Below are 24,791 nucleotides of genomic sequence, written 5' to 3'. Positions count from 1 at the left end.
ACCCAGCACATAAAGGGATTTATCCCTGAGAAATGAAAACTTACGTTCACACAAAAACCTGTAGACAAATGTCTGTGGCAGCTTTATTCATAACAGCCCCAAACTGGGAACGATGCAGACGTCCTTCATGACTGGATGGGGTTAAGCACCCTGTGGTACAACCACATGATAGAATAACACCCAGCAATAAAAAGGACCAAACTAGTGATACATCTAACAACCTGGAGAAACCCCCAGGGAATTATGCTGAGTGAAAAAAGCCAATCTCAAAGGCTACATGTGGTATGAGTCCATTTATGTAACATTCCTGAAATGATAAAATTATAGAAATGGAGAAGAGATTAGTGGTTCCTAGGGGTTGAGAAGGAGGCAGGGGTGGGAGGGAGATGGCTGTGGCTCTGAAAAGGCAGTGAGTGGTCCTTATGGTCATGGAAAGCTTCCATGTATTGATAGCATCAGTCCCACAGCCTGGATAAGATACTGCTATTTAATAGTTTTGCAAGATGTTACCACTGGGGGAAACTGGGCAAAGGGTACACAGGATCCCTCTGTATTATTTCTTACCTGAATCTAGAACTACCTCAAAATAAAAAGTTTAAAAACAGAATGATCTGAGAAGACTCAAGGCATTAGCACAGGACACTTTCGACATTATCACGTAAAATTTTTAAATTACCTTGGCAATTATAAATAGAAGGTGGGCAGAAGCAAGGAAGGGAGCAATACCCCTGATGGGAGGAAGGGAGGGAGGGGGAGGAATATTCCCACTGCCGGTGAACCAGCACACCCTTCTCTAGTATGGTAAACTCACAGGTGGCAAGGCACTGAGCAAGGGCCAGTGGGCCTGCTTGTTTTGCCAGGGCCCTGAGGTCACACCCTTTAACCTCCAGAATCAGTGCTAGCCAGGGTCAGTACAGGAATCTGTTGTACCTGATTCTCGAAGAGCCAGAAGAGAAAACGGGCAGCTGCAGGCACAGGGCTGACCCTGCACTGGTCCCCGCCCTGGGCAGTGAGGCAGCCTCCTCTGGCTCAAGTTCACCCACAAGTTACCAAGCACAGGGAAGCCAACGGAGAAATGGAAAGTAAAATGGAACGAAAGCGCTCAGGAAAGACTGGTACTTGAGCTGCCCTTAGATTTTCTTACAAAATTTAGAAGTTGAACTACGTGTTGTAAGGGCCCTTCTCAGAGAGGAAACAATTTATACAGGTGACTGTTTCTCCCACTTAAAGTTCACAGATTATCACCAGGCAGCGGTCATGGGAACCGCAGACTGGAGAAGATGAAACAGAGAATTCTTCTCTTTTCTCTCCTGTCCTTCCTTGTCTTCAGCCCCACCTGCCACGGCCCTGTCTACCTGATGCCACGCCAGGGGCCAGCCATGGGCGGGGACCACATGAGCTCCCACTACGTACGAGGCTAGGACAGCAGGAGCCGCACGGATGTCACAGGCCTCCTGGGCTGCGGGAGAGACTGGAGGCGGGGCTCAGGACGCTGAAGAAGGGGCAGCCCCCCCGCACCCCGGGGAGCAGGCTGGACGGCCGAAGTGAGAGACCAGGCTGCCCTCAGATGCGTGGAAGCCCTGGCTGAGTCCCAGAAGCGCGGGCAGTCGCGGAGGGGTGCTGCGGGGAAGGGCAGGGTTTCGGTGAGGAAGGGGAGGCGAGGAGCAGGAGGGGGGCCACGGGGCCTGTTGACGCTGCCAGCGGGCCAGTGGCTGGCTCAGCAGGCAGGGGACGCTCCCTCAACAGAAACGCTCTGCCCAGGTGGGCTGAGTGGATCCTAGCTCGGCAGAGTCAGAAGAGGAAGGCACTGGAACGGGGCGACTGTCTGGCCTCGTGCTACCTGGCCCCGGAGTTAGTGTATGTTCTGCCCCGACTCGGTCCTCAGTGTCCCGTGGGGAACGGGGGAACTGTGCCACACACCTGTTCCAGCGATACACAAAAAGTCAAGGCAAAGCAACCACACACACGAGAGGAGACGTTAATCCCCTTCCCTGAAGGAAAACGCTTCCCTGTTTGACCCTAGTTTGGCTGTTGAGACTAAATGGTTAACAGAGAACAAAAACTAGGGGAAAACAGGGAAGAAGGAAAATTCCTACCTTGTGCCATGTGCTTCCTCCTGCCTAAAGAAGGGATCCCCAAGGGAACAGACATCTGTGAAGGCAGCTCCACGTGCGAATACTGACCAGCACACGCAAGCCGGGACATACTCCACCACTCGCACAAAATACCAGCAGGACAGACAGAACTGAGGAAACGGATTTTTCTCTTTTTGACTGCATCCTTTTAAGATGACTTTTAAGACTGTCCCTTTGATAAAGTGGTGACAAGATAAGAGGGACCCAGACAGGACCCAAGCCCTGTCACCAGGACCTGCCGGGGGTCACTCCTTCTTGAACCAGCCTCGCCACCTGAGTAGCTCCACTGTCAGAGCCAATGAAACATGTAACATTCAATGTTCTCGATGCAAGAATGTTCTTGAAACTCTTTATCATCTCCATTTCCACTCAGCTGAATGTCCAGAGAAAAAAAATCACTGAGATATTCTTAATCTTTTGTTCCCCGAACTCAAATCCTACGAAGAATTTAACTCAGCAATTGCCCTTGAGGAACTGATCACGGGGACAGTACCAGACGTCTGAGCCACGGCATAAAGCTCCTCGTCAACAAGATAGTGGAGGCAAGTGAAGGGAAGATCAGTTTATCACTGGGTCTTCAAAAACAAAGTCTGAGCCAGAGTATAGCAGCTCAAACCAGCGCCCCTGCCAATTTCACAAGTTTCCTGGCTTAGACAATAAATCATATGCTCTCTCTAGCTTGAATTTGTTTCGTTCAACATGTCCAATTAATTCTGAATGACAGGTATCATATATTTGTAAAACACATTTAACTCCTGCCCAGAAGTTGCCTCATAGAAAGAAGCAAATGACAGAGAGGAAATGGCTGACCGATGCCCATTGAGAAACGCATCTCACCAACACCAACCTATGCGTCACCATTTAAAAAAAAAAAAAAAAAGCCACGAACAACACACAAAGGTACTCTATTTAGATGGAGACGGGTTTTCCATTAGGACCGTAAATTCATTGCAGGGGACAGTATTACTGAATATACTAGACCAACACCTTAAGTAAGCAGGCACGCCTTAAAAGTGGGTGCCGACTGGGTGTGTTTGTAAAACACAGTAATTATATAAACGACAAAAAAATTTTTAATCCCAAAATGGCCGCTAATAAATGACTCAGGAACACCGGTGACACAGCCTGACTTAAACACTTAATATGATGGGGTGACAAGTGCTTGCTAGCACTCAGACTTCCGACATAAATTCCAATAACCTGACAATTAAGAACTCCTTCACTTACCCTAAACCTAAGGTGCCACAACCCAACCAGCACACAGTTTCCATCTGTCTAAAAGAATCATCTTCCAAAAAAACTGACTTTTAAATAAGATTCATGTTTCAACTTTGCTCTATTCTGTGAAAACAATCCTCTCTCTCAAGTGCGTGTGTACACACACATGCACACACATCCCCCCACTTAACTGAGCTCCCGCGAAAATCAATGGCACGGTATAGAGCACGCATGTCTATAGATTCACCACCGAAACACCAAAATGTAAATGATACTCTACTTGTCCACTCGTATCTGCAGCCTGCTGGAAATGGGTAGCCAGCGACGTCTCATCCTGGAAAACTTCATTACACTCCAAACATTTCAGACTATGCCTACAGAGCTTGGATGGGTCTTCATCCAGAGGCATAGCTGGAATGATGGGTGTGCTGGAAGGGGCTGATATGACTGTCCCGGTTACGCCAGACTGAATTTTTGTTACAGTGTGTGTGCCGGCTCCCGCAGAGCTCGGGAGGGCGGAAGATGAAGCAGGAGTATTGCTTGATGGAGAAACAATCATTTGATCTGCTGGGACCGGCTTCAAGATCAAGTGCGAGCACTGCATCACCACTCCCTTCTCCTTGTGCCCGCGGGCGTGAGACAAGAGACTGCACTTGTTGTAGAAAACGAGGTTCTTGGTGCAGTGGTTGCACGTTACCTCGATGCGCACGCTGCGTCTGTCGTAGTGCTGGGTCAGGCTCTTCTCGAGGGCGAAGGAGTCCCCGCACTCCAAGCACTTGTAGCCGCGGGTCGGTAACGTGATGCCCGCGTTCGCAGGAGGACTGAGGTTGGGGATGTAAACTGGGACTGGGTTGACGCTGCTCAGCACCTTGTTGAAAGCTTCCACCACGGAACTCTGCAGGGAGGACACCACCTGGACCCGCGACACCTTCTTGGGTGGCTGCGAGGCCGCGGCACTGATTATTGCCTGCTTTATTTGCTGCTGAGGTTTGGTGAGCACTTGGCGGAGCTCGGAGGTGGCCTGGGCACCCTGAGGCAGAAGGTTAAGGTTGGCGAGGTGCACAGTCTTTGGCACGAGTTTGGCGTTGGCCAGGCTGGAGGCCGGCACCACGACGGTTTGCTGCTGGATGGCATTGGCGGCTTTAATGATGGCGCTGCTGGCACTCTGCACGGAGGCGGCAGATATGACCGTGGCTTTCACCGTCGTGTTGTTGGCGAGCTTCAAATTAATGACTTGAGACCCGGCCGTCTTCACAGCCGACACCGGGAGAAAGGCGGTCGCCACGGGCTTGATGGTGACCTGTTTGGGGGTCAGCTCGGCGGGGGCCACTGTGTTGGTGACGACTGCCGACTGCAGGGGCGCCCTGGGTGGGGAGGAGAGGACGGCGGCCGAGGTCGGAGACGACAGCAGTGACGTCACGGACGCCACCATGGACGCTGTCTGCTCGGGAGGCTTTTTTCCGGCATCGAGATCGACTTCGGGCAACACCCTCGTTACCGTTCTCTTGATTTCCCCAGAAGACGTCTTGATGGTTTTTATGCGGACTTTGGGAATTGCTGGTGTCGACCCTGCAGGAGAGGATGGCGAACCCTTGCTACTGTTCTCGCTGGAGATGCTCCTGGGACTATCCGGCTGCTTGAGGGACGCTTTCTTCGTCCCATCGATCAGACTCTGGGATTCCGGGGACTTTTCAATGGCTCTAGGGCTATCGTTTACTTCTTTTGGTAATGGAGAGGACTCCCGGGAGTTGGTCACTGGTTCTTTAGAGGAGTCGGAAGCAGCCTTTTTAGCACTAAGAGCCGCAATTGCAGCGATGCAGGAAGAAAGCTTGGAGGATGGCTTGGTCCTCGACAGCACCGCGCTGCCAAGGGAGGCGTCATTCTTCTCAGAGCTCAGCTTCCCCTCGTGGACCCTGTTTTCAAGCACCTTTTCCGAGTTTTCCTTCAGTTTATCCTCCATTTTTCTGACTTTAAAAGGTTCATAAACACTCAGATTTATAGAATTTGTTTCCGTTTCTCTCTTAACAACTTTGTTTTTATCTAGATTGCCTGACGTAGAGATTCCAGTTTTGCTCAAGCCTTCTCCCCCAAGTGCCTTTAGTTTATCATAGTCCTGCTGGGGAACCGACCCCGTCAACACATTTGATCTGAAACCGGAACGCACGTCCTCTTTGTCAGGGGGGTCATCCACCTCTATCTTCTCATCGTCGTCAAATTCTTCAGCACTGGAGATGGGGCTGAACTGGCTGAATGCAGAGTCTTTTAAAGTCACCTCTGAGGTAGGCACGTCTCCTTTCAAGGACGTTGACCCATCTTTACTGTACGTGTCAAGAGAGGACGCCGTGAGAAACCCGTTGTGCAGGCCGTTGCCGGTGGGATGGTGGCCGTCCTTCTCCGCACCCTCGGAGGAGTCAATGTTGCGAACGTTCTTCACGATGACGCTGACGCCCACGTCGGAGGAGGACGGCGTGTGGGAGTCGTCATCCACGTGGGCGTTCTGCTTGATGTGGCTTTCCTGGTCGTCATGTCCAGACTCGATAGCTGCTTTGGGATCGACCATATCTGGGATGTCGAATGCTGCCAGGAGGTCATCAAAGTCTGGGGTCTTCATATCCCCCATGGTCATGAATTTGATCAGATGTTCTGTTAAATGAACAGAAAATCATTCCATCAGCAACGAACACAGGGATAAACATTCCTATAGGATTTACATGAACGCAGTGATGATTACCACGAAAGAGCAAGTCACCAACTGCACTTATTATAATGTCGGAACTCTGAGCCAAAGTGAGCAAACATCCAGAGAATGGGATACCTTGATAATTACAGCTTCGACGTAATTCCTCCAAAATGCTGTGCCGCACGGTCAGCATGGAGCCTCTCTAACAAGCTGATCAAAACTATTACAGCACGAAGAGCAGGTTCTGGTATAACAGCTATAAAATTTCGTTTATCACTGGATTCATCTCACCATTTTCACAAAAAGCTACTTCCAAACACATTTTGATCTTGACAGCATTTAACTCTACGGGCAAAATTATTACTAATATAGTCCCTGTCAGATTTGAGATATCCCATTAAAAGAAATATATTACAGGCAAAAAACCAATTACAGATTTCAATTCACCCACAGATGTGAGCACCCTAACCCAGACAGGCCATCTACTGCGAATAAGGTTCCATCTGCGATTTTTAAAAACCCCCGAGGAGCTCCCTCTTATCAGTTTTTATTGAATCCTAATTCCCTCCATTACGTTAGGGAAAAAAATTCTCTCCCAGCAGAAATCTATAGTGTCCCTTCCATCTCGCTCCCTGGTCCAGCGGTTCCACTGGTTAAGGGAACGCACAGCTGCTTCCTAATTACCACTCAGCCAACATAGCTGTGCAAGTGGCTGTGACAGCTAAGAAAGGCCTTCCATGAAATTACTCCCAGCACGTGCCAACATGGACCCAAGGACGTGACAGCCTGGGGGGAGGAAGGGCTAGATCCAGCTGGATAACAGTCTAGGAAGACGTACCTCCGTTAATGTCCACCAAGCCCTGGATGGTAGGAGGACCGAGAGTTTTAGGGAAATGGACAGTCACAGCCATTACTAAAGAGGAAGGATATATAAATACACACATTGCCTGGGGTCTTTACAAGGGGACCTTCCGCCGTAGGGGAGCTCTTCCTCCTCCCTGAAGCCCCAGAGCACTCCATCTTACGATTCTATGATGTTCTGTACGTACTACAGTGTGTGTATACTTGTCTCTTCTTACCTACTGGCCTGTCAAGCTGCCTAAAGACAGGCACTGTCTCTCTTGCCTTTGCACCATAAATGCCAAATAACCAACAGGACACACGTGAGGGACCAGAACACAAGATTTACAACAAGAACAGGCCCCACCCAGCTCTGGCGACAGTTCACTGGCTCTGAGACCCTCAGGAAGTAAGGGCATCTCTCTGGGCCTGTGCCTTCCTTCTGCTGTGCAGGCCGGCAGCCAGGAAGAGAAGGACAGAAGGAAAGGCAAGAGGGAGACGGAAAAACTGGAAAGGGAAGGAGAGGCAGAGAAAGAAAGGGAAGGAGAAGAGGGAAGAAGAGACGGGACTCAAGCAACAATCTATGTTGGAAGAAACGAGGGTCACAGCTGATTGCGGGCAACTTTCAATGGACGAATCGGCCTCAGTGATTTGTAGACACCTAGACTCTTTCCTTGTCAAGGTTTACTACATTATTCCTCCTTTAAATCTGCTTTAAATTGCTGAGAAGTTGTCTTTCACATTTCACTGAAGTATTTAATGGGTTTTTTCTTGTACAATCTGTAAAAAATCATGCATTCCTAATAAAAATAACTATACAAGGGTCACGGTAGAATTTCTACTCAGGCAACAATAAACACACCCGTGAAATTCATATTAACCGTAAATACATTATCAGTTGCTAAGACACCCGCAGCATATTCACTTATTCTGGGACACATCCAAACACTTCAGAGAATTTCGTTGGGAAAAACTACTGTTGAAGCTGTTATAAACACTTATGGTTCAATAGGAGCTGAAGAATAAATCACTTTCCACTCACTTATGTCTCAGAAGTCACACTTTTCTCTAGATGGTTTACTTAGCCTAGAGAGAACACTCTGGACCACTTTTCTTGCAGATGGGTGCCTGCAGGACCAGACAGGAAATAATGTACCCCCGGCATCAAAGTAAAACACTTCTAAGCAGATAATGATGTGAAAACATCTATAGGAAGTCAGATTTAGTGAGAAAGTTTGACACTATGATTTTCTTCTCTAAATGAACTTGAACTATAAAATGTAGGGAATGAAAAAATCCATCTGTCAGACAGCATATCCACTTAAGAGTCCACCCACTTAGGAATAATCCCTGAATGTCACCAGCTTTATTTTTAAGCATCATATTGCCTTTATAAATTGAATACTCACAATAAAACCACCATTAGCAAAGCATCCCTGTGAGCTATCTTTACCAGCCATGATGATCCAAGTTTACAGATCACTTTTTAGAGAATTCAGCACATAGACTCAGATTTCCCTGGTGGTGCAGTGGTTAAGAATCTGCCTGCCAATGCAGGGGACGTGGGTTTGATCCCTGGCCCAGGAAGATCCCACATGCCGCTGAGCAATTAAGTCCACGCACCACAACTGCTGAGCCCGCGTGCCTAGAGCCCGTGAGCCACAAGGGAAGCCCACGTACTGCAACAAAGAGTAGCCCCTGCTCGACACAACTAGAAAAAGCCCGCGTGCAGCAACGAAGACCCAACGCAGCCGCAATAAATTCAATTCAATTAAAAAAAAAAAAAGACCATCCCCCAACACGCTCTGGAGTCAAACGGGCCTGAAAGGTGGTTTCTTAATGCCACCACTTATCCAAAGCTGGGACCCAGACTCTGGAGGTCCCCCGTGGGGGCTGGGATCCGCCTAAGCCCCTCCACCCTTTCTTTCCAGCTACGTGGGATTTATGTCATTCGCCCTCTCCTCATGATGTTGGTGAGCTAAAGACGTCACCCAGTTTCCCACCATTCATCCCAGAGAGCAGTCAGTTCAGGAGCAAAGAAAGAAAAAAGCAAGCAAGAGAAAATTCAAATACTCAGTGGGTGGTAGGCCCAGAACACACAACCACAAGACGTGATAAAAAGGTCACCACGTGAAACAAAACTTGCTGAGCGACGGGCAGTTCACAACAGCAGTGCGCTTGACAGGAGTTCTGATGAATATCTGTAAGATTAATCCATGATTCGTACTATCTCCCTCCCATTTACACACAGCAGGGACCTGCCTGGTGTATGGACACACAGGTGCTCACACGTGGCGGTGGCAGCAGCAGTAAATCTTTTTTTTTTTTAAGAACTTTCATTGAGACACAGTTAACATGCAATAAACTGCATATATTTAGAGTGTACTATTTGGTATCCCAATCTCCCAGTTCCTTCCCCACCAACCCTCCTCGCTTTCCCCACTTGGTGTCCATATGTTTGTTCTCTACATCTGTGTCTCTATTTCTGCCTTGCAAACTGGCTGATCTGTACCATTTTTCTATAGTCCACATATGTGTTAATATATTTGTTTTTCTCTTTCTAACTCACTTCACTCTGTATGACAGTCTCTAGGTCCATCCATGTCTCTACAAATGTCCCAGTTTCATTGCTTTTTACAGCTGAGTAATATTCCATTGTATATATGTACCACATCTTTTTTATCCATTCATCCGTTGACAGACATTTAGGTTGCTTCCATGTCCTGGCTATTGTGAATAGTGAGCAGCATTAAACCTTACAGTCAATGGTAGGATGTCGCCCACCACACTGCCCCGTATCTTTTCCTACCCGCACAACTAAAGCAGAGTGAAGGCTTAGAACACCCCAGAGAGGAACCTCCACGTCTGCAAACCCCCCAAGCAGTCCAGAAGACATTCCCAATGCAGGAGCAACTTCCTCCGTGGACATCTAGCCACACCTGCCCGCCCCCTCCCCCATTCCTCTAAAGGCCTAAGATGTATATACGTTGTCTTTAGGCAAGAAGATGAACCCGGATGAACTCTCTGGGGTGAAGTCCTGGGACACTGTGGAGAGTTAAGAGTGAATTCGTAGAGGTTTAAAAACCTATGAGTCAGCTCTCCTAGTTCACCTGAAAGAATGCTGACTACAAGGTGGAAATGCAGAGTGGGCCTAACAGGCCAAGTACAGCAGCCGCTGAAAGCACGTGTCATCTGAAACCTGAGACCACGGCGGTGAGTTCACCTCTCCAGGATTGTACAGTCAGTGTAGTAAACACCACTCTCTGTAACTTCACACTTCTTTTTTGGTTGATAGAAATGTTTTTCATGCCCACAATCACACCATCCTATCATCCTCCCCCTTCCCACATTCTGGAAGGCAAGAGCCAATTCTCCACTTAGGGGGAAAAAGGGCTTAACTCCCGCTTCATTTCTCCGTTCTATCAAGTACAAAGAGAAATGTTTATGTTTGAAAGTTTTCTTCATTTTTTTTCACCCCAATTCCTAAGTACTGTTTTAAAAGTAGATTCTTTTGTTTAAAAACATTATAAAAATAAATCTCAGTCTTCTCTTTTAAAAGATAAAAAGACCTCATTTTAGCTTCCCTTTCCCCTCAATAGCTTGACTTTCAAACAGAATTAGTCTTTAGTTACTGCAACAATGTCTTTTCATTTCATTTATACCCTGTAAAATATAGCTTCCTTCAAAGGCACTAACAGTCTTTTAATTTAAAACTAAACCCCCTATAAATAACATATAATTCACTAACAGCATTTGTGCTTAATGTAGAATGTCCTTTCACATTGAAAATGTCTGGGGGGAAAATGCTAGGCCTGTTTATAAAAAAGGGAAATGAAAGAGCTCAAGTCTGTCATGTGGTCACTCTATTCCCTCCTATGACACAGACAAAACACTTTCTTTCCTACCAAAATCTCTTAAACTTACAGTAAGCTATTTCATCTTTGCTGGGGAAAGTCAAAAGTTATCGTATCAAAAGAAAAACTTAAGGAAAACCCATTCACCCCTTAATCATACTTCTTACACTTTGCAATAAAAAACCATTCTTCACGAAGCCATTTGCCAATTTCCGACTAGAGGATGACGGTGTAGAAGCTCAGGCATAACGTAACCACTGAACCCAACTGCAAATGAATACGCAAGGTCAATCTGACCAGTGACAGCACATCGGTCTCCCCATGTAGATGGAGAAACTAACATTTTCTTTAATGAAAATCAATAAATGCTAAGTCATAATAATCCTAAAGAAAAACAAATCAAAGTCTACAGACCACCTCTTCAGTATTATACAAACTTTTCAAAGAACAACTACAATAATACAAAGTCTGTTATCCTCTTGGGAGACTGTATCTGTCACTATTTTCTGGCTCTTATCTGGCCACTGAAGCCCTTTTCAATGAAGTAATTCAACAGATTAATGGATCTAACTCACATTTCTAACCTTCTTATCTTTTCTTCAAATGTACAATGTTCTTATAACGTGTTTATATCATGCATGTTTCACATTTAATTTGCTCCTCATAGAAAATGACCTAGCATCCCCAGACTTCATACGTCTTCAAAGAAATAAGCAGGGGTTGGTTTCTCCTGGCCTATGTCCCAACCCCTGCCTTTCCCCTCATACTAGCATACACCCTCCTTGGCTCTTCCTCCATCACCAATCCCTTTTCCACCTTTAGCATTTTCAGGGCTCTCCATCATGACATCTCTTCAATCACAAAAGAGAAAAAGAAATCACATCTCTTTTTCCCCAACTGATTGTTTCCTTCTACCTTACTTCAATCTGAATCCCTTATCAGGGAAAAATATTTTCTCCCTACAATTCCATCCCAAACACCAAGCAAGTTTAGTTACGTAAATCTGCCTCATGCTTCTTTGCTCGCTTTTCCTAAACCAGCTGGGAACAGATGTCCGTTTTGTGGAGTTTAAAACAAAAAACAAAAACAAACAAACAAAACTGATCAGTTACGTCTGTGCCCCAGTGCTTCTCTCTAGGAAAGGGTGGGGGACGGACGAGGAGACGGGGCCCCAAAAACTGGCAGACACTTAGGTCTCAAAAAATTAATTTACAAAAATACACACACACACACACACACGAATGGCTTCATGTGTACAGCTTTGAGGGAAAAAATAAGCAATAATAAACGGAGCTATGGAACCTCTTAAACACGTGCCATTTGAAGGCCCCATGTTAAGTGCCAAAATGCCAGAGAGAAGTGTTCATTTTATCTCCATCCTTCACACTCATCAGGCCCTGGGTGGATCTGGACACTACGCCAGGGCACCTTGTGGGTCTAAGGCTCCTCTCCAGCCACTGGGAAGAAGGGTGACCCAGGACCACAGAGCGCCCCGCCCCCTCACTTTCCAGCACTGGTGTGGCCCCCCCCCCTCCCCGCCCACCACGTGCTGAGGCCAGAAGAACTTCTCTTTCTAAACAGCCTCCACCAGGGTAGCTCCCCATGTGTAAAAAGACAGTTTACACATAAGGTGAAAAGAACAAAATATATGTTTTAATTCTGTATGAGCCAACAGGACATGAGTTAATACAGCTGCTAGTATCCAGAATAGACATCTTCTTGTCTCACTGAATCTGGATGGTATCAGTACTGACACACATACTCTGGCCAAGGCCATGTGTTCTTCAGTTAATACCCAATATTCCTGATTTGAAAAACAACTGATGTGAAAGTTCAAACTGCTTCTGGAAATGTAAACACGGAGTCACTTAATCAGAGCACAACCTTGGGAAAGACGAGTAAATACTGCCCCGGCCCTTCCCTGTGGTCCTCCTTCACTTCTCCCTCCCGGCTGTATACCAGCAGGCTCCCTCCCCTTCCCTCCAACACTCACCCTTCCGCCCCAGCCCCACAGGAACATAAGCACATGGTCCCTACAAACGTCAGCCTTTTCCAGAAGCTCAACTGGCAATTCTGGGCCTACTCCTTGCATCACTCCCCCCAACTGCAAGCACTCACAGGTCAAACGAGAGCTCTGCAGTAAAAAGCTCCTTTGCGTTTTCCACTTGGTTCTGCAGCTGCCAAGGGTACCTCGAGAGAGGACTGCAGCAAATCCCTGTTCCTCGCGCCCCAGAGCATCCTCTGTGTCCCTCCCCTCCACAACCCTCTCTTTTCCTTACTATTAACTCCCACCCTGCCAGGGGACAGAGGCTGTTTCTAACCCTCCCTGGTAGCTACTCCACGCCTTCTTTCCACAGTCAGCTTCAAAGACAACAGGCAGGACCCCTCCCCACGGCCTGCCTGCCTTCAGACACTGCCTGTTTCCGCACAGCTGACCTTTCCAAGCTGCTCCTCACTGTGAGCTTGCTGTCCTGCTTCGGGGCTTTTGGCCACTCCTAGTACCTCTACCTATTGGTGAAAGAGACGTCCCCCAACCTCAACCTGGCGACCCTACCCTTGTGGTCTGTCCACGCTGTCTTCACAGTCAAGTTCGCCATTATGGGGCAGATCCCCGTACCACCCAGCTCCCTCCCCACCCCTCTGCAACCCACTCGCCTGAAACCACTGTTAAAACCCAGGCTATAGAAGGAAATCTGGAGGTGACAGAACTGTTCTGTATCACAACTGTGCGGGTGGATACACACGTCTATGCCTTTGTCAAAACCCAGAGAATTTTAACTGTGTGTAAATAAAAAATAAGAGCAACCAGGAATGAGGAGAGGCCCAAAATGAGAGACCAAGTGTAACAAAGAACTAACTATATTACAAGCAAATGACATAATACCCATGCTGAAGAGGGTAGGGAGGAAAAGAACCCACCCAAGTAACTTTGGAAAACAAAACTCTGACTGTACACTGTAAGGCTACAGAGAGAGGGAAATGCACACAAATACTGTCCTCCACTTAGTTGAAAAACTGCTGAAATTTGAGTAAAGTCTATGGTCTAGTTAGCATTATGCCAATGACAAACTTTTAGTTTTGATTGATACATTATACTCATACAAGGTGGCTAGGGAAAACTGGGTAAAGGGTACCTGGAAATTCTTTGCATTATTTTTGCAATGTTTCTAAAAGCTACAATTATTCCAAAAGAAAAAGTTAAATGAAGATGCATGCTTTCATTTAACAGTGTATAGCTACTAAATGAAACAAAGCAAGCGCCTCATAGCTAGAAACACGCCACTCCCATTCTTTGCTCCCTTGTGCTGGAGCTCACTGGCTGCGTCCTTTCTCACTGCCATGGCCTTTCAGCAGAATTTTGTTTTCCAGGCGTTCTGTCCTCTCACGGACCCTGCAAGCACTGCCAGGGGCCCCTGGGGTTTCCCATGACTCCCTGGCTCTTCCCCTCCTGGGTCCCTTCAGACTCTTTCATCTACCTTTGTTCAAAGGCAACCTCAGGCATCACGACATCCCGTGTATTCACCGAAGTCACACATTTCTACCTGTAGCCCTAATTCTACCTTCAGAGCCACCTTTCCAATCGCCTGCTTTATATGCCACTTGACTCGTCCAACAGGAGGTCAAATTTACACTAAAGCCTTCGTGTTCCCTCCCAACCTGTCCCCTCTCCAAGTCCTACCCGTGTTGTCCACGACATTCACCTCCTCTAGGAAAACATTACCAACCCTTCACATGCTGCACTTCACATGCTGTGAAACACAGACACCAGTTCTAAAGGACCTTATTAGGCTTTTCACAAGCACAACGCTGAAATACATATAGCAAATGCTGGATTTTTCTATGTTGAGCAGATTTCTTTCTGCAGGACAGCCTCTATTACGTTAATAAATATTATAAATCTCCAAAAGGGGGGGATGCTATAGTTCCCAAATTTTGCTCTAACCACAGGTCATTTCTTCTGATCCGTGAACACAAATGCCAGAACAATTTCCCAAATGGCGGCACCAATTCTGTTGCTGCCACCATGCATTAGAGTTACTTTAAGCCCAGCCTTCCCCCCAACTTTATAAATATTTATGAGCTAACGTCCAGGGAACAAAAAGATGACTTGTTATACAATATCTACGTTATTAAAAAGTTTCAACTGTTCCTAATATGGTTTGCTTACTAGCTGTAAAAGAAATGTTTGTTCTGTGAGTGATGAATGAATGCGTGGAGGAAGATGGTGAATTTCCTATTTACTTCTCTCTGCAGCACCATGAAATCACTTACCGACCTACGTTCTTGTCACTTAACAAACAAGCAAGAGCATATAAAACCCATCCGTACAGTTGCCTGAAATAAATTAGTTGCTATGGACAAACCCTGGTGAAGAGAATAAGCTCTAATGTCGCAACGACAACACGCAGACAGTGGGTGTGAGGCCCAATGCCCCTCCCAGTGCCAACATCCCCTGTGCTCTCTGGCTTCTCTGTGTCGGGAAGTTTTCCACCTAAAAATGGAGATAACAGCACACACCCAACCCCAGGGCTGTGGCGGGGACGGCTGCTATTGAGATGTCCAGAGGGAACCTCGTCATGATCAAACACACTACACAAGAAGCACAGAAAGCATACCATTCACACATGGAAGGCAGGGGGTCACAGATGTTCAAGGAATGTTCCCACTCGCTTCATCCCACAACCAGACTGGAGACCTGCAACCACAGCCAGGAGACCTGTGTGGCCGACAGGTTCCTCGTCAGTGTCTGGATCGGAGCAAGAGAAGGAAGGAGGCTACATGGGCAGCACTCTCAGCGGGGTCGGGGGGGGAGGCTGGTACCAAGGGGCTCGGGGTCAAAGGTCAGGGGCTTACCTTGTCCCGCACAGAACCCAGGGGCTGAGGTGTGAGCCTCAGTGGAGATCAGAACTAGAGGCTGAGGCGCCACTGACCCAGCAGGTCAGAACCAGGAAGGTGGACGAAGAGATGTTCACAGACCAGAGGCGCGGGGCCCCACCCTCACCTGAGCCCACCCGGGCTCTGCAGCCCCCAAACCACAGCAAAACTATGGACTGACACTCCACGGGGGGGCAAAGCTTCCCACAAGCGGCCGCAGCAAGCTTTTGGCAGTCACACCTGAAAGGATTCCAGCTGCTCTGTGCCCTGCAGAGAACGTACTGTCCTCTGCAGATGGGCAGAAGGTCAGGGGGGAGACCTGCCTTCTCCCAACCCTCAGGATCCTGGTAAGTTTTCCCCATGGGAGACCCAAGAATTTTATCAAGCTCTAAGTTTTGAGTCTTAGTTAATACATCTTTTTTTTTTTTTTTTTTTTTTGGCACATGGGCTCAGTTGCTCCGAAGCATGTGGGATCCTCCTGGAGCTAGGATCGAACCCGTGACCTCTGCATTGGCAGGCGGATTCCTAACCACTTCGCCACCTAGGAAGCCCCGAGTCTTAGTTAATAAAATAAAATAGGGACTTCCCCGGTGGCACAATGGTTAAGACTCCACGCTCCCAATGCAAGGGCCTGGCTTTGATCCCTGGTCAGGGAACGAGATCCCACATGCATGCCGCAACTAAGAGTTCCTGAGCCACAACGAGGGAGCCGGTGAGCCACAACTAAGACCCGGTACAATCAAATAAATAAATAAATATTTTTTAAAAGAAAAGAAAAACTCGATTAGTAATTAGCATGATGTGGGGAACAGAAAAGAAAATAATGTATATCTCTATCTGTTTTGAGACAAGGAGTAAAGAGGAGTATTCATTTCAGCTTACAGTCCCCTCACACTTAACAGCAAGACATGTGCTCAGACAGGTTCTCAGGCAGGGTTTCCCATGAAAGACAAACACAGAGAAGAAATTACATCCGGAAGATATGAATTTTATATTGTTCCAGTTGCCTACACAGTAATTAATCTCTTTCATTTAACTGTCCCACTACCCTTGGCATTCTCTACCATCTAAGCTGCACCTTAAATTGGGAATGATAAATGCAAACCTCCAGCTCCCAGGTCCATTTTATTTCAGCTGCTTATTTTGCCTTGATAAAACCAAATGCTCAAATTTTAATTTTAATAGGTTTTTAACTATCTCCCTAAGGTTCATGAATCTGTAAAACTATTGTAAAAACTGTAATAAAAGACACAAATGACAGACCAAAAATATCACCGACCCAAATTCAATGTAAATTTGTAGCCAGATTCCTATGTAGTGTTGATACTAGAACACAAAACATTTAAAAATTAATATATAAAAGCAGCTTGACTGCCCATCCAAGGAATAATTTTGTATTGATCTAGTTTAAAAATCTGACAGCTATAAAAACCAAATCTGGGCTACCGTATGAAAAGATCTGATAGGAAAAAAAGAGAGTCCTGTGAGGTGAACCCAGTACTGGGGCAGATGCCTAGCAAAGACCAAAAGTGAGAACAGCCAGCACTGGGTTTCTAACACTGCTCTCCACTAAAAGGGACCAGCGCTCCTTGGAGAAATGGCCGATTCCAGTGTTGGGCAGGAAATGCACAAAATGAGCCTGGAGCATTCTGTAGTGCCAGAAACTAAGGAAGTGCTCCAAGACAAGACAAAAAGAAAGGAAACAAAATGCATTGAGAGGGGCATGTCAAAGGGACACAGAGGTGAACTGAAAGAGCTCGCAGTGGCCCAAGCTGGCACAATCTGAGCAACGAATAAAGCAATACTGGGTTATAACCCAAAATATAAAATAAACATCCATAAGTCCATACTTATATAAGTGATTGAAATAACAGAATAAATGGGGAAAAGCAGACAAATCTCCTGTGCAGAACTCCAAATAATTTATGTAGATGCCCTACCCTTACGGAGGTGGAGGACAATCCCACTCTTTAAATAATTCTCCTCCAAAGATGACCGTGTGGAAAGGGGAGAGAGAAGAGTACCTCCACAGTGGAAAAGCCTCAAACACCATCTGAGCCAGGTGACCACGGTCAACATCAACCACGAGTCACATGGACAGTACGTCTCCTTGATGTGACAGAATAGCAGGGTATCCCAGGAACACATCACCCCAGCCTAACCACAGGAAAAATATCAGACACATCCAACTGAGGGACAATCTACAGAATACTTAACCAGTCCTGCTCAAAACTGTCAAGGTCATAAAAAACAAAGGAAGTCTGAGGAACTGTCACAGTGAGAGACGTCCAAGGAGACACGATGACTAAATGCAATGTGATCTCCTGGATGGGGTCCTGGGACAGAAAAAGGACGCTGGGTAAAAACAGAGGGAATCTAAATAAAGCTTGGGCTTCAGTTTGTTTTTAAAAAGTAAGACAGAGGTAATGACTAGTTAAGAGAGTGGGGGAGTACTAAAATGCAAAGAAGGGAGCTGGGATGAGCAGATGGGTACTTCTATCCTTCTACTTCCAAAGAACGTTGGCGAATGGCATTACAAACAAGAAGTAGTTCCTAAAATGTTTAAAAAACAGCTCTGCGTATGTGGAGATTAATTTTCCATTTTATCCTCTTACCAATAAGCTGCCTCAAGGTCAGCCAGTGAGTAAGCAAAACGGCTTAGCAACTTTTAAACCTGAGTTTATTAAAAACAGAATCTCTCAAAGTTTGCGTTCTCCACGCTTTCTTGCACACAGAATGATGGAGATGATCGTCTGCTACAACAGCCAGCCCCAGTCTGTGGCCAGAGATACTGACGATTTACCTGGTTTCTCTTTGTGCCCAAGGTGGGCAACAGGACTACTGGATCACTGACAGTTAACCATAGGAAACAACAGCCTGTATGGGGACTTCCCTGGCGGTCCAGTGGTTAGGATTCTGCGCTTCCACTGCAGGGGGCACAGGTCCAATCCTTAGCCGGAGAACAAGGATCCTGCCCGCGTGCACTGTGGAGCAGCCAAAAAAAAAAAAAAAAAAAAAGGAAAGAGAAGAAACAGCCTATAAAAATAAGTCCCTCCTAGCGATTTGGTTGTACAGGTCACGTGGAAAGAAATGAATCCTTTACCTGCCTTGTCATCCTTCAGGTGTCTTCTAACAAGGCCGGCCTTTCCTTTTCTCTATAATAACAAAGTAACTGGGTTTTGCCATTCCAAAAGTTAACAGCTAATTTGGGAACTACTGTTTCCCAAATTATATGCAGTACAATTTCCCAACCAAATACTAAAATCCACACATATCACAAACCCAGTGTAATTAACGGCCCACATACAGCAAAACAAAGCAAGGTACAAATTTCATTTTTTTAAATTGTGATAAAATACACATATCATGAAATTTACCATCTCAAATATATGCATTTAATTTTTATACGAAATTCTTCTCTCTCATCGAGCCCTGTACCGTTTCCTCGGCAATGTCACACCCATGCTCTTCATGACCCCTGCCACTCCTCTCCTCCTGGAGCATCCCGTCTTACACCCAGAAAAACACAACGCCCCGCTCTCCACGCTCTTGTTCAGAATTGCCAGGTTAATCTTCCTAAAGCTACATCTTAATCATATCTATCGCTCCCCTCTATCAAAAATCCTCGAATCACCTTCCAAATTAAGTCCAAATTCCTTGCCCTGACACCAAAGACCCTACCCAACCGGAGCCCAACCACTGTTCTCCTGGTGGGGGGACACACTTTCCTCCTAGGGCCGTGCTACTTCTTAATCTATAATCTCACACACACACACCCCTCCATCAGCCAAGGATGAAGAATTCTTTCCTAGCGTTTTTCTGAGGGAAGAGCCTCAATTTCCTCATTTTTAAAATAAGAACTAATAACAACTGCCAGATCATTCACGGCGATGATGGTTTGACTGGAGAGAAAGGAGGAAGAGGAACATTCTTGGATACTTTACAGAGCAATGGCCCTGGTTCCTTAGCACATCTCGTTTCTTTCTTTTTTCCTATAAATTTATTTTATTTCTGTGTTGGGTCTTTCTTGATGCACACGGGCTTACTCTCCTTGCAGTGAGCAGGGGCTACTCTTCTTTGCAGTGCACAGGCTTTTCACTGCAGTGGCTTCTCTTGTTGCAGAGCACGGGCTATAGGCATGTGGGCTTCAGTAGTTGCAGCACACAGCTCAGTAGTTGTGGCTCACAGGCTTAGTGGCTCCGCACATGTGGGATCTTTCCAGCCCAGGGATTGAACCCATGTCCCCTGCACTGGCGGGCAGATTCTTAATCACTGCACCGCCAGGGAAATCCCTTACGTCTCATTTCATTTCAAAATGCTGGCCCCTTTCCTAGTGTAGATGTGCTTCCAAGTCCTGCTTTAGGGATCAGCCACGGGTGGGTCACCTGGAGTTCACACACTGAAAAGAATGCAGTTTCCTCCTAAAGGGCAGCAAAATTTCAACTCTCAAAGCAAAATATCTCAATATGTCTGACTGTCCTGTAACTCTTTCTCTTAATTTCGAAGCTCTGTCCTCCCAGACAGGGATAACCAAGGAGTAGCTGCCATCTCACCCACTCCCTGCCTAACCCTGGCCCAATCTGCACCTCTGGACCATGTTCACATGCTGACTGACAGGTCACAGGGCCCTGGCTCAGACCAGGCCCACAACAGGGCTGAGCACCCAGCAACATCCCCCTGGCCAGGAGCCCTCATCCAGAGGAGCTAAACCAATATCAACACGTCATTGTACCGCAGAAGCTAGAGAAAAATAGGAATGGAGACTGGGCTTGGAGCAGTCAAAGCAATAGTGGGCTAAGTGCCCCCCATGTGGTAGAGACATCTACCTCATAGTCACTGAGCTCTCTGAAAAGCCGAGTTCCCTTTCTTCAGGGAAAGAGGAAGGGAAGCAGCCTTGGAGGTGGGAAAGGAGAGGACCACAGCCTGGCAGGCTGTGAATGCAGAGAGAGTGAGGTACAGAACCTTCAGAGGAATCCTGGAGTCCAGAAGAGACGCAGCCAGGGCTCCCTGGCAGCTGCCCCAAGGAGAGGTTAGTATCCACTATCAACCCCAAAGGCCATGAGGACTTGTGACCTTGCGTTCGTCACCATTTATAAGAGGTGACGTTGTCACTCTCTGTGTTTGTCTCCTCTACCTCACTGGCTCAGTCAGAGCCCAAAAGTTCATTTTCTAAAACTGCCCAAGAGCAGGTGTTTACTGACTAGTGAATGCATGGGAGGGAGAGCTGTTAAGTGACTGAAAATAATACCCACTTTCACAAGCTCAGAGCCTCCACCTCCTCAACCTAGAAGATACTTGGGGGCCTGGATTCAGAGGCTGACCTTCCAGCTCCAACTCGACCACCCCATACAACCACTCTTCAGACACTTGAAAACTACAGCAGCCAAGAGAACATGAAGGCCATTCGTCTGGGCTTGGCAATTCCCGGCTGTGAAAGATCAGAGGTTCTGGTCAAGCAAGGGCATTAAACAAGAGGATAAAAAACAGGAGGGGCGGTGGGGCAATGGGACGGGGACAGAGAGGAAATACAAAGGAAAATCCCCATGTCTGTTAAAGGGTGCGTTAGCCAATCCTCAGAATGCAACAGCAGAGAAACAGGCAGAATGTTTTTATAGGTTAATATTTTATACATGGCAAGAACGTCCCACAAAAGAATGTTAACTGAATTCATGAGTTTCTTTCCCTTCCCTCCTGAAATCCTACAAAGATGACATTAAAAGTATTTTTAAAAAGATAAAAATAGTGAATATATAGAGACAGAAAGGAGACCTGAGGTTGCTTAGGGCTGAAGAATTGGGAGAACTGGGGAGTGACAGCTAAAAAGCACTGGATGTCTTCGTTTTTTTCCTACTCCATTTTATTTTACTTTATTTTTTTTTTTTTAATTAAAATATTGTTGAGTTACAACGTTGTATTAATCTCTGGTGTACAGGAAAGTGATTCACTTCTACATATATGTTATCTTTTCTTTTTCATATTCTCTTCCATCATAGGTTATTACAAGATATCCAATACAGTCCCCTGTGTTATACAGTAGGACCTTGTTATTTATCTATTTTATAAGTTGTAGTTTGTATCTGCTACTCTCAAACTCCTAATTCATTCCTCGCCCTCCCCCCACCCCCTTTGGTACCATAAGATTGTTTTCTATGTCTGTGAGTCTGTTTCTGTTCTGTAGATAAGTTCATCTATATCGTATTTTAGACTCCACATATAAGTGATATCATATGATATTTGTCTTTCTCTGTCTGACTTACTTCACTTAGTATTATAAATTCTAGGTCCACCCATGTTGCTGCAAATGGCATTATATACATTTCATTCTTTTTTATGGCCGAGTAATATTCCATTGTGTATATATATACTACATCTTCTTTATCTATTCACTTGTCAATGGACACTTAGGTTGCTTCCATGTCTTTGCTACTGTAAATAATGCTGCTATGAACACTGGGGTATATGTATCTTTTTGAATTAGAGCTTTCTCCAAATATATGCCCAAAAGTGGGATTGCTGGATCATATGGTAACTCTATTTTTAGTTTTTTATGGAACCTCCATACTGTTTTCCATAGTGGTTGTACCAATTTACATTCTCACCAACAGACAGGGTTTCTTTTTGAGGTGATGGAAAAGTCCTACAGCTGACTGTGGAGACAGTTACACAACTCCTGTGAAAAGACCAAAAACCACTGAACTGTATAATACAAATGGGTGAACTATAGAGTATGAACTGTATCTCAATAAAGTTCTTACCAAAAACATATATTATACACCCACAGGATAGGGCCATGAGAATGGAACCAAACCCAACCTAAGACATCAATAGTTTTGGGAAAAGGAAGAGGACAGTGGTCGAGAAGTTATATCCCAAGGTCTTGCAGGAGGGGGCTGCAGACATGGAGGACAGTTAGTCCCAGGGAACTTCAATGAAGCTCAGGCTTTAGAATCAGCAAAGGAGACAGCAGATATGGAAGGAGTGGTGTGGGGCTGAAACCAGGGAGTAGATGAAGTCCGCACGCAGAGCCCCCGTATGATGTCCTGACCCTCTGCCACCTGGGGCAGCCGGGGAAGGGCAAGAGAAAAATTCTCTGGGTTAACCAAAGCCACAGAGGCTTAAGATTCAGAGTCCCCACGGTGAGGTAGGAGATGGGAAAGCCTGGCTTTCCCTTTCCTCCACCCTAAAGCCAAAAGCCAAGTTTATTCCCCAGGCAGGAGAAAGGACCCTGAGAAACGAAAGCTCCAGGTGCTGACTTGTGGGATCCTTCAGTGGAGTCCGGCTCCACGACTGATCACAGACAAACCTGAGGACAGCTTCCAATCAGCCTCGATCTTAAAGATCACCAGACCTGTGGGAAAGCCTCCCACACAAGACAGACCAAAGTAAATAAACAAATAAAAGAGCAAAACGAGGACAGAAATGCCTCAAAGAGCAGAGGAACGTGTGTATGTACACAAAGACTATCCTCAGAGGACTAAAACAGGAAGTTATGGAGAAGCAGCACCCAAAGAACAGGAAGGAATGTTTACAATGAATAAATATTAATAACTGAAATAAAAGATAAAACAGGTATAAAAAAAAAAAGTCAAGGAAATCAGGGTATTTCCCAGAAAGTGGAACTAGAGATCTAGACAATAGGAGAGAAAAGGCATTAAAATTAAAAGTTCAATCCAGTTGGTCCAACATGTAATAAGTGTTCCAGAAAGAGAAAACACAGAGATGATATCATCAAAGAAAAAATACAGGAATATCTCCCGAGACTAAAAGAGCCAAGTCTCAGACTGAAAGGATCCTCACAGAGCTGCCAAATACATCTGAATTTCAGATAAATGACAATTAATCTTTTCCTAGAAGTACATTCCATCGTTTATCTGGGCATCTTTTTTTCTTTTTTTTTTCTCCGCTAAATCTGGCAAGGATCTACCTCTCATGTGATGGCCCAGCACCTCATATGAAAAATGTCCACACCACAGCAAAATTACAGAACGCCCCAAATGTAAGACACACAACAAACAACAGTAGAGGAGTCATTGTGCCCCGGGCCCTGTTGTGAGAGTTTTGCTTGTCAATCCCCACAGCAGCCAAAGGGATGCTTAGTACCTTTGCCTCCACACAAAAGAAGCCTCTGCCCTTGGGCCCACGCTTTACACAACCCATTTATCTAAACACAGAGATTTTTTTTTTTTTCTTTTCAGTCTCATAGGAAAGTTTTGTTTCTGGTTTTTTTTTTAAACGTTGGAAACTGGCTGAGTGAATGAGAATTATGGGAAAGAGACAGATGGGGTGGGGGAGGGGTGTGTCCGTGCCGCTCGCAGCCTCTGCCCTGGGGTGGCAGAGCCCCTGCTGCACCCCTGCATAGAGGGTGCAGGTTTGGGGAGGTGCTTACAACTGCCTGGAAAGTCTTAGTCAGAAAAAGCTCAAGACAATTATCCCATGAGGAGAATCCACCCACAGTCGGCTCCCTGGGAGGCTTCAGCCGGATCGGTCTGGTCTACAGCTGGTTCAGCGGATCCAGGGCCAGAGTCCAGTGGGGCTGCCCGAGCAGGTTGCTCCAAGGATGAGCGCATCTCCAGACTCTGGGTCTTGGGGGAGACGCCAGAGGATTAGGCTTCCAGGCCCTGGGTGAAAACCGGGCCAGGCCATAGCTACAGCTTGACTTAAAGCTTTTAAATATTTAGGCATATGGTATATACCTTTTAAATATTTAAATATATCTCTTAAATATTTCATTATACCCTTTAAATATTTAGCCACCTGGCTTCCTTTTGTGCTCTTGCCCCAGGCCCTGCAACATAAAGGGCAGGCCTGGGGGCCATTATTATTATTATTTTTATTCCTGTTTTATATATTAGGCAGAGAAAGTTTAAGTATGTTGCTCAAGCACGAGATGGCCAGTGAAGGGTAGAGGATGGACGAGAGCTCAGACTTTCTGCCTCCACAGCCCAGTCTCATAACCCCTACGAGAACAGATAGCCAGAAGGTAATTTCTAAATGAAGAAGTCTAGTGCAAGTATACTATTTAGCAATGAGAAAGTTAACAACAGAAGAACAGATCAAAGAGTTGAAATTAACTACCTACAGGGATGAGGACTGGAAAATACTGATTTTTTAAAAAATCTTCATGTACGTGTATTACTTCAACAAAAAATTAAAATTGTTAAAAATCGTTAACCATCTTAACTTCACATC

The 24,791-nt window shown here is 46.0% G+C and overlaps 1 protein-coding gene across 14 annotated transcripts in view; it reads right to left on the bottom strand.

Annotated features, from left to right (window-relative positions):
* The window catches only part of ZNF532 (zinc finger protein 532), a 103,464-nt gene that overhangs the window by 51,535 nt on the left and 27,138 nt on the right, over positions 1 to 24,791 (bottom strand). For 13 of the 14 annotated variants that reach the window (XM_057698357.1, XM_057698352.1, XM_057698355.1 and 10 more), the window contains one exon: positions 3,634 to 5,996. In XM_057698357.1, the coding sequence (XP_057554340.1) occupies positions 3,634 to 5,979 (2,346 nt within the window). In that variant the 5' untranslated portion in view covers positions 5,980 to 5,996. Of the gene's footprint in view, positions 1 to 3,633; positions 5,997 to 18,405; positions 18,531 to 24,791 lie in introns of those variants that run through there. The other variant, XM_057698364.1, reaches the window with a different exon arrangement.

This window comes from Hippopotamus amphibius, chromosome 11 (assembly GCF_030028045.1).
Source record: "Hippopotamus amphibius kiboko isolate mHipAmp2 chromosome 11, mHipAmp2.hap2, whole genome shotgun sequence".
Classification (NCBI taxonomy): Eukaryota; Metazoa; Chordata; class Mammalia; order Artiodactyla; family Hippopotamidae; genus Hippopotamus; species Hippopotamus amphibius.
This window is presented reverse-complemented; position numbering and strand designations above follow the sequence as displayed.